The sequence below is a fragment of the Rutidosis leptorrhynchoides genome, chromosome 8, assembly GCF_046630445.1.
Source record: "Rutidosis leptorrhynchoides isolate AG116_Rl617_1_P2 chromosome 8, CSIRO_AGI_Rlap_v1, whole genome shotgun sequence".
NCBI lineage: Eukaryota > Viridiplantae > Streptophyta > Magnoliopsida > Asterales > Asteraceae > Rutidosis > Rutidosis leptorrhynchoides.
The window spans coordinates 28,202,106-28,213,447 of NC_092340.1; the positions used below are offsets into that span (position 1 = coordinate 28,202,106).

An 11,342-nucleotide genomic window follows, 5' to 3' on the forward strand; every position below is an offset into this window, starting at 1 on the left:
GGACGTGGTCGTGGTCGTGGCCGTGGTGGTCAAAGAAATAGTAATCCACGAAAATATAAATATCAACCACAAAACAAGCCCATTAAACAAGATGTTGAAGAAAATTCTTCTAAAAATTCTGAAGAATCTTGCTACAGATGTGGTAGAATGGGCCACTGGGCTAATACTTGCCGAACATCTAAACATTTTGTTAAGATGTATCAGGATTCGCTGAAAGGTAAAGAAAAGGAAGTAAATTTTGTGGATAATATTGATCCAACAGTCACTGAGAAACCATCTGATTTATATGAAGATTTCTTGAATGTTTAAGTTGTGTGTCTTTTGAAAAATAAACGATTTAATATCGTCTGTCTTTGTCATTATGTTTGCTAAATGTTTCAGTACTATCTATTTGCGTTTAAAATATTGTGTAATATTAATGTACTCACTATTTATTTCTTATATATGAAGTTCAATATGAATTTTGCTGGAATACAACATCAATCAAGTGGTGGAGATCTCTGTATAGCAGACAGTGGAACTACACACACTATACTTAAATCCGAGAAATATTTTATTGATCTAAAACCAACGGAAGGAACTATACATACAATATCAGGACCTGCTAACTTGATAAAAGGGATAGGAAAGGCAAATTTCATACTACCAAATGGTACAAAATTTTTAATAAATGATGCCTTATTTTCTCCCAAGTCAAGCAGAAATTTATTGAGTTTCTCCGACATATACCTTAACGGGTATGATTATCAGTCAGTGACAACAGAAAATGAGAAATATTTAAGTATCACTGACAAGAGTCATGTGGTTGAAAAACTGCCAAGACTTAGTTCTGGATTACATTATACACATATAAATGTACCAGAAATACATATGGTAGTTAACGAAAAATATATTGATCCTGGTGTATTCAGTTTATGGCATAACAGATTAGGCCATCCAGGATCAACAATGATGAAAAGGATTATTGAATGTACTCATGGACATCCACTAAAGGATAGAAAAATCCATCATGATACAATGGTTCCATGTACATCTTGCTCTCTTGGAAAATTGATAACTAGACCCTCACCACTTAAGGTTGAGAAAGAATCACCAATGTTTCTTGAAAGAATTCAAGGTGATATATGTGGACCAATTCATCCACCATGTGGACCATTTAGATATTTCATGGTTCTAATAGACGCATCTAGCAGATGGTCTCATGTTTGTCTGTTATCAAGCCGTAATGTGGCATTTGCAAAATTTCTTGCCCAAATTATTAAATTGAGAGCTCATTTTCCTGATTACACCATTAAAAGGGTGAGACTTGATAATGCTGGTGAATTTACATCTCAAGCATTTAATGACTATTGCATGTCTATAGGAATTGTTGTTGAACATTCTGTTGCTCATGTGCATACACAAAATGGTTTAGCCGAGTCATTGATTAAACGTTTACAGTTAATCGCTAGACCATTGATAATGAGAACAAAACTCCCTGTATCTATATGGGGTCATGCAATTTTACATGCTGCTGCATTGATTCGCATCAGACCAAGTGCAAGTCATAAATATTCCCCCCTACAACTTGCTTTTGGTCAAGAGCCAAATATTTCCCATCTTAGAACATTTGGTTGTGCAGTGTATGTTCCAATTGCGACACCACAACGTACAAAAATGGGTCCTCAAAGGAGGTTGGGAATATATGTTGGATATGAAACATCTTCAATATTAAGGTATATTGAACCTATGACAGGTGACGTTTTTACAGCACGTTTTGCTGATTGTCATTTTAATGAAACATTGTTCCCTAGATTAGGGGGAGAAATGAAAAATAAAGAAAATGATGTTTCATGGTGTGAACCTCAATTAAAGTATCTTGATCCTCGCACAAAAGAATGCGAGACAAAAGTTCAAAAGATAATGCATATACAAGAACTTGCAAATCAATTGCCTGATGCATTTACAGATACAAAAACGGTGACAAAATCATATATACCAGCAGTAAATACTCCAGCTCGAATTGAAATTCCAAAAGCTGGCAATAACGTCACTCATGAATCTTTGCCACGACAGAAACGTGGAAGACCAATCGGTTCAAAGGATAAAAATCCTCGAAAAAGAAAATCAGCTGATAATGAAGTAAAAGAAAGTGTTCAAGAAGAACCACAAATCAGTACTCCTACTGCAGAGGAGATTGATGATGTCAATACAGAAATTGCAATCAATTATGCATATTCAAAAATATTATGGAACCGAAATGAAATGAAAAATCTTGATGAGAAATTTTCATTTAATGTTGCATATGACATCATGAATAATGATGATGATCCAGAACCAACATCTATGGTTGAATGTCAAAATAGACATGATTGGGCTCAATGGAAAGAAGCAATACGAGCTGAATTAGAATCACTCAATAAAAGAAAAGTTTTCGGATCCATCATTCTCACTCCTAAAGATGTGAAACCTGTAGGATACAGATGGATTTTTGTCCGAAAAAGAAATGAGAAAAATGAAGTTACAAGGTATAAAGCTAGACTTGTAGCTCAAGGTTTTTCTCAAAGACCGGGAATTGATTATGAAGAAACTTATTCTCCTGTTATGGATGCAATTACTTTTAGGTACTTAATCAGTCTGGCAGTTTCTAAAAATTTAGAAATGCATCTCATGGATGTTGTGACTGCTTATCTATATGGATCACTTGATAGTGATATATATATGAAGATACCTGAAGGATTTAAGGTACCAGAAGCATCAAATGCAAAACCCAAAGAAATGTATTCGATTAAATTACAAAGATCTTTATATGGGTTAAAACAATCGGGACGTATGTGGTATAACCGATTAAGTGATTACTTGATAAGCAAAGGGTATACAAATAATCTTACTTGCCCTTGTGTTTTCATTAAGAAAACAACATCCGGATATGTGATCATAGCTGTTTATGTTGATGATCTTAACATCATAGGTACAAATAAAGAGATCCATGAAGCCATTCAACTTCTAAAGAAAGAATTTGAAATGAAAGATCTCGGAAAAACCAAGTATTGCCTTGGTTTACAAATTGAGCATATGCCTAATGGTTTACTTGTACATCAAACAACATATACTGAAAAGATTTTGAAACGTTTCAATATGGACAAGGCAAAACCATTAAGTACTCCTATGGTTGTTAGATCACTCAATGTTGAAGCTGATCCATTTCGTCCATGTGAAGATCAAGAAGACATTCTTGGACCAGAAGTACCATATCTTAGTGCAATTGGAGCTCTTATGTATCTTACAAATTGTACAAGACCTGACATTTCTTTTGCAGTTAATTTGTTGGCAAGGTTCAGCTCTGCTCCTACCAAAAGACACTGGAATGGGATCAAACACATATTTCGATACCTTCGAGGAACTACTGATTTAGGATTATTTTATTCTAACGAATCAAAACAAGATTTGGTTGGTTATGCAGATGCAGGTTATTTATCTGATCCACATAAAGCTAAATCTCAAACTGGATATGTATTCCTAAATGGAGGTACTGCAATATCATGGCGTTCTCAAAAACAAACACTTGTTGCTACATCGTCAAATCATGCCGAAGTGATTGCATTACATGAAGCTACTCGAGAATGTTTTTGGTTGAGATCAATGACACAACTCATTACTGATTCTTGTGGACTAGAACGCGATAAAAGTCCAACAACTATCTATGAAGATAATGCAGCTTGCATAGCACAGATGAAAGAAGGGTATATCAAAAGTGACCGAACAAAACACATACCACCTAGATTCTTCTCATACACTCAAAATCTCATTAAGGACAACCAGATTGAAATGAGATATGTGCAATCTAGCAAAAACTCTGCTGATCTTTTCACGAAAGCACTTCCAACTGCTATTTTCAGAACACACGTTCATAACATTGGCATGAGACATGTTCAAAAGATGTAACAGCTGAAGCGATGTCTACTTGAGGGGGAGTCAACTCCATGCTGCACTCTTTTTCCCTTAGCTAAAGTTTTTTCCCACTGGGTTTTCTTTAGCAAGGTTTTTAACGAGGCAGTAATTTATAGTTGATCTTCAACAAAATAAAATTGCTATCCAAGGGGGAGTGTTATAATAATAATAATAATATAGATATGGATAGTCAATTTTGGTGTATACATATAGTCAATTTTGGTACACAAAGTATGTATTTCTATATTGAGATTTTAGGCTATAAATACTCATGAATGCAAGCATTAAACTTGCACCATTTCTCACACTTACAAAGTGTTTCTTTCTTTCTCTCCATTATCATCTTTGTTCTTACACTTCATTATTAGTATTCTAAATCAAGAATCAAATCACTAAAGGTAGTTATAAGCCTACTGAATTATAACATCAAGAATCAAACCACTAAAGGTAGTTATAAGCCTACTGAATTATAACATCAAGAATCAAACCACTAAAGGTAGTTATAAGCCTACTGAATTATAACAAGCTTTAGTAAATAAACTGGTGACGAAAAAAAGAGAGACAGTTCAATTGTTCACATGCTACATGGCTACAATAATAGCAATGGACTATTCAACTACATATGTCCTGCTTTTCTGACTATTCCCATGTGTTTGTGTTATGCCATTTCTAAAGATTTCTAACTTTATGTTTTGATTCCTTTTATTTCCATTTCTTCAATATATTCTAAAGTTTTTTTTCCCTGATATCAGTCTTTTTTTTTTTTTTTTTTTTTTTTTTTTTTTTTTTGATACTGATGTTTAATTTTATTTTATTTTTTCAAAAAAAAAAAAAATATACGGTATAAATTAAGGGCCTTTTATCAAAAATGAAAAGACCAAACCGAAAGAATACAAAGAGAACCATCAAGCCTCGCAACAAAAAAAACCCCAAACTAACAACTAAAAAAACTATCTTGGAGGAGCCTTGACCGAAATAACACGAGATCACAACGATAAACAAAAAAAGAGCACAAACATACATGACACATGCTAAAAACAAAGACAAACAGCAAATACATTCCAGCTAATTCTAACATCGAAATTAAACTACTTGCCAATCTTTTTTTTATCACCTCTGAATCGATTTTTTTTACCGTTTATGTCCGCTCTTTGATAAGAACCATCCACTTGATACTGATGTTGCTATATTATTTAGATATAGCAACATGATTTTAGTGAGTAAATATGGAGTATAATATTTATTAGTTGTTAATGAAATTTTGTCTAAAAAAATTCATGTCTAGTTAAAATGAACAATTTAAAATAGATTACATGACTTCACCATAAAATTTGCTTAAAGTGTGTGTATGAACAAATTTATATATGTCAATCAACTGATCAACCTCATATAATGTGTCAGTTTAATTATCATTATACCGAATCCAAAGTTTTCGTTTGCATAGAAACGTCTTGATGCATTTAACTTGCCACTGATATAGTCAAACATCAATCAATATTTCAATATTCACCTTAATATCAAACATCAATAAAAGACCTATATTAACCTATGAATTATGTTTTTACGGTATATTTATAATCGTAGATAGCCAAAAATAAACTATTTAATATCCGACATACGTTAAGCATATAACAACTATTCATAAACTAGTACCCATACAGCCATACCCAACATTAATATAACATCATCACAATAGTTTACAAGTATAAATCTTCCTCCATACACTGACATTAAAGACCTATAACAATGATCTATGATCTGGCATAGACTGTTTTCACATGAGAGATATTTAGTGTAAAAGAGATAATACCAAATGACGAAAATTGCCTGAATATTTTTGTTAAAAGACAAAATCCAGAAAAAACAGTAACCCAACAGGAGGGGTAGGCAGTTTTTCATTTAGTATATTAGGATAAATAAACATCTCGTGATAGTTTTGTGGTTGATGATATCTTCAATGTATTTTTCATGTTCACAACTAATTAACTGCAGATTATGAGATGATCAGATAAATGGTTAGAGATGATAATGGAAACACTCAATTAGAGTAGGTACATACAAGTAAAAATATTCACCTTACTCTAATAACATGAACATAAAAAATTCTCTTTCGTTTACGAAATTTAAACAACTATCCTATTGTTTATCACAGATTTAGAGAAGAATTCGTGTTTTGATTGAATTTGAATCGATTACACAATTTGGGGAAAATTTCACTTAGAGAGAAAAACCTAGTTACACCTTAGGAAGATTGATATTATGAATGGAAGGCTTAGTTTGTACATTATGAAGAAAGTATTTATATGCTCATACTTTCATCACTTACATCATAAAACAAAGTGAAACAAAGTCAAAAACGTTCATCACTTTTATTGACTTTACACCTATCTTGTCGAGGACGGTGTACGGAGTGTTTTGCCATTTAGTAAAATCAAACTTACAATGTTAAATCAAACAAAACATTATATGTAAGCACTTTTTTGCGAACACGTCCTTATAACATTACACTACATATTTGTAGAGTTATAAGTTTGCGTTGCTACATTTAAAACACTAGTAAGACATCGAATCAACTTAGTCCTCAAGATTTCATAGACACAACTGTTAGGACGTTTTAATGGTTGCTTTGGTTATATGTTGTGTTTGATTTTGTAATGTTTCAAACTTTCAATGTTCTTAGGGTTAGTTTTAATATTATAAAGATTACAATTGAGCAAAAGTGGGTTACTATTGATGAATAGTAGCCCACTTTCATGCTTAGAGGAGTTGTACGTTCCGCTTAAATCGTCGTATTCACTAGCACCCTTTACTAACAAATGTTAAACAACCCAAACTCAAGAGCTAAAGTGAAACTTACATATTTCTAAATAAAAAAACTTAAAAAAAAAACTCACCCAAATCTTCAGCGGACCACATCTTCTTGCTCGCCATGCGTTAAAATTTTCCGAAACCACGGTTCAACTCGAAATAATTTTACGAACACAACGCAACTTCCTTTACGCAAAATAGACGTTTTTCAAAAAACGCTAAATATTTTTTTTTTTGAAAAGCAAAAAGTATTATTATTATTACCCGGATTATAACAATACAAGTCCCTATATCCTTCTATACAATGTTATTAACAATCGAAACAATTGGAAAAAGATAGGAGTTAAAGATTAAAGCTTAAAGGATAATCGGAAGTGACGTAGGCTAAATAATCCAATGAGGGACGAACTTGTGAATCACAAGCAGGGCAGGAAGAGACATCCGTGCCGATCAAGCGGCGACAAAGATGACAAACAACCAACCCATTTAATCTAACCCACATAGGCTAAATAAGACAAACGGACACTATCCGATTTAAAAGTGCCATATTAACCGACTTCCGTGCGATTTGGAGGAGATGCCACGTAGAAAGAGGGGTTGAGGAGGCATTGATGCCATGCGATTGATGTTTTTTTTCGCGAACGGTTTGAGATCCAACTAAAACTTTGAGTTTGAATCTCGAAAATTATCACTGCAGGGTTCCATATTTTTCCTGAAAAAACTTTTAGATTCCTATGTTTCCATAAAATGTAGCATGCAATCCATTTAGTAGCTTGCCATAAGGAGTATCCAATGGAGTTATGCGAGAAGCCTTGATCAGAGATGATGGCTTCATTGATGTTGGAAATAGTTGAGCTATTTTGATTCCACCAATCGAGTAGTTGTATCCAAATTGAAGACACTTTTTGACAATTTATCAACGCATGATCAACGGTTTCGATATGGTGATCGCATAAGGGACATAAGATGGTGTGAAGGTCAATTCCTTTTTTATCAAGTTCGCTTCTGACAGGGATTTTTAATTGAATGTCCCTCCATGAGAATATGAAGACCTTTTGTGGGACATATTTGTTGCTGGGTAATGATAGATTTCTAGAGTTGATGCCATATTTAAGTGTATTGATCAGGTTTGACATCGTTGACGTAGTGAAGATGCCGGATGTGTCAAGGGAAAATTTCCATGAATCAGGGCGATCCGAAATACTTACTGAAGATAGTAGATTATTGAGTTCCATAAGTTCATCCATTGCACGGCCACTAGGAGTCCGGGACCAATCCCAATTTCCGATCGAAGCGGAATTAACGTACAGAATTCTATCGGCAACAGATGCTTCTTTATGAGATTCTAACATGTAGAGCCTATGAAATAGTGATTTTAAATTCTCTGTTCCGATCCAAATATCATGCCAAAAACTAATCGATGTGCCATTGCCAATGCGTTTTGAAATTGAGGATGTGAAAGATGTTCCTAAGTTGTCTGCGACTTTTCCTGCTTTAATAATCTCTTTCCAAATGGTGCGACCTGAAATGTTCCTGCATAAGATGTTAGAATCCAACCCCCCAGCCCATAGATGCTTTTGATTATTTTTACCCATAGAGCATTATCTTCATTTTTAAAAAGCCACCACCATTTACATAGTAGTGATATGTTTTTAGCGAAAAGAGAACCCACGTTTAAACCCCAACTTTCATATGGTAAAATTATTTGGTCCCATTTAATCCAGTTAATTTTATTATCATTTGAAGAACCTCCCCAAAAGAATTTCCGTCTTTTAGATTCAAGTACCTTAAGGATAGCGGATGGTGCATGAAATAAGGAGAAGTAATATAATGGAATACTGCTTAGAATGGATTTGATGATCGTAAGGCGGCCCCCAAAGGAAATTGATTTGGAAGCCCAATCCGATAGTCTTTTGTCAAATTTTTCGATTATTGGCTGCCAAGAAGAGGTGTGAGAAGTGGGAACACCAATAGGAAGGCTGAGATAAGTGAATGGGGTAGATCCCGCAGAGCAGTTAATGTAACTAGCCATTTGCTCGGTTTCGGCCATAGATGTACCAATACCATAGAGTTTACTTTTGCGGAAATTAACTTTGAGGCCCGATATATTTTCAAAACATTTTAGGAGTTTGGAGATATATTTGGAACTTCTTTTATTCCATTCGCCGAAAAAGATAGTGTCGTTCGCGTATTGGACATGTGTTATGATGAGGTTATCGTGTCCGACTTTTAATCCTTGTAAAAGACCATTAGCTAATGCTCTTTTTACAAGTATGTTAAGACCTTCAGCGACAATTATGAATAGAAAAGGCGAAATGGGATCACCTTGTCGAATTCCCCTTCCGGGAGAAAATTCTCTGGTGGGTGATCGATTGATTAGTACGGAGATAGATGAAGAGGAAAGACATGCACGAATAAAACTAATCCATTTTAAACCAAAAGCCATGAATTGCATGGTTTTAAATAGAAAGTCTCATTCAATGCAATCGAATGCCTTTTCAAAGTCAACTTTAAAGATTAGTCCCTTATGTTTTTTACGTTTTAATTCATCTATTATTTCATTAGCAATTAAGACGCTATCTAGGATATTTTGACCTTTGAGGAATGCGGTTTGTTCAGAACCTATGACTTTGTGGATGACCTTGGCAAGACGGTTGGAAAGTATTTTGGTGAGGATTTTATAATAGCTACCTATTAGGCAGATTGGGCGATATTCGTTTAGTCCGATTGGGTTAGGTTTTTTCGGGATCAGAGTGAAGAAAGATGCATTACAACCTTTGGAGATTTCCGAGTTGGTCCAGAACCAATCAAGAGATTTAATGATATCTTGTTTTATCAAATCCCAGTGTTTTTTAAAGAATTTCATATTAAAACCATCAGGGCCAGGTGCTTTGGAGCTGTCGCAGTTACATATGGCTTCCCATATTTCATTTTCGTTAAATTTAGATTCTAAGATTTGGTTGTCCAACGAGGTGATGTATTCGAGATGCGAAACATTATCGAAAGGGCATTCGTCACAGAGTTTTTTGGATTGAAAGATGTTATTAAAGTATGAGTATGCTTCTAGCTTTATTTGATTAGGATATTCGGACCATGTACCGTTAATTGACAAACCATGGATATTGTTTTTACTTGTTTCTTCTTTTAATAAAATTGTGAAAATATTTTGAGTTTTCATCGCCTTCGAGTGCCCATTTAATTCTAGATTTTTGTTTAAGCATGTTAGTTTTCTTTTTTTCTTTAGCGATATGTTGCATTTTTTCATCAAGCCATTTTTGTTTTTCTGTTTCGGATAATGGTCTGGTTTTGGCGGTTTGTTCCCAATTATTACATTCGGTTAAGTGATCTCGGATTTGTGAATCTATGTTATCGAGTTGATTACTATGTTTTTTAAGTTCCATTTTAACGTTTTTTAGTTTATTACAGAATATGCAATCAGGTCTATTACCAATAGTTGGGATCGACCAAGCCCTTTCTATGACAGTGTCGGCATCTTTTAGATCGAGCCATGTGTCAAACACGCGTATAGGTTTAGGGCCAGAGTCAATGGGATTATTCCTTAGGATGATGGGGCAATGATCAGAAAGGTCACGATCAAGAGTTTTGGATGATGTGTTGGGCCAGATTGTAAAGATACCGTCAGAAACAAGAAATCGATCTAGCTTACTAAATTTCATTGTTTTTTAGCATATCCGTGTGAACCTTTTACCGCCTAATGGGAGATCGATTAATCCTAAATTATTAATGAAGTTGTTAAAGTTATCCGCCCAATGTTGATTGTATTCCGAATTCATACGTTCCGTTTTATTCCTTACTTCATTGAAATCGCCAAACACAATGTGTGGAATGTTAAGAGAATTAATGAGGGATGAAAGTTCGTTCCAGAGTCTTAGTTTTTTCGAGTTGGAATGAAGGCCATAAACATTAATGAAAGCAACTTCAGAGTCATGCCCCGCCCATGACCCGCGTATTGCTAAAAAGAATTCACCCTCAATAGCACTATTAACGGAGAAGATATTGGTATCCCAAATAGTTAAGATACCACCGGAAGCACCAACCGAGTCCTTTTGGATGAATTTAAAATCAGAATTACCCCAGAAAGATTCAATAGTATTATCACGCGTTTGTCCGCATTTAGTTTCTTGTAGACCTAAAATCGTTGGTTTTTCTTTATTGCAAATACGTTTAAGCCAGCTTATTTTACCCGTTTGCCCAATACCCCAAATATTTAAAGAAATCGTACACATGAGAAAACTTACAAAAAGCGATGGAACGGAGACTGGATTCATTGTTTGTTGCGACGGATCCCGATACACTTCCTGAATTCGTTTGTGTCCAGACTGTTGCTTGAGATGGAACGTGTCGTATTATTCTTTTTATTACGCGCCGTATCCATGTGAGATCCCCTCGAATATCCAGAAGGGTTACCGCCACCATTAGATGAGGATTTACAACGTTTAGCCAACTGTGAAATTCTGAGTTTTTGGCCACTTCTTGTAAGGTGTTTAATATAGAGCATATTGGATCTAGGCCTTTTTATATCAGGAATTTGAGGGGTGTTTTATGGGTTAGGGATAGGGTATGCGATGGTATTGGTGATTTTT

At 34.6% G+C, this 11,342-nt stretch overlaps 1 protein-coding gene across 1 annotated transcript; it reads right to left on the reverse strand.

Annotated features, from left to right (window-relative positions):
- Positions 1-10,421: 10,421 nt before the first annotated feature.
- LOC139863265 (uncharacterized) lies at positions 10,422-11,027 on the reverse strand. The gene has a single exon (XM_071851904.1). The coding sequence runs from the start codon at positions 11,025-11,027 to the stop codon at positions 10,422-10,424; it is 606 nt and encodes a 201-aa protein (XP_071708005.1).
- Positions 11,028-11,342: the final 315 nt, after the last annotated feature.

What these genes read in the sequence shown, in the direction of transcription:
- LOC139863265 (XM_071851904.1), bottom strand. Translation starts at nt 11,027, where the DNA reads ATGAATCCAGTCTCCGTTCCATCGCTTTTTGTAAGTTTTCTCATGTGT.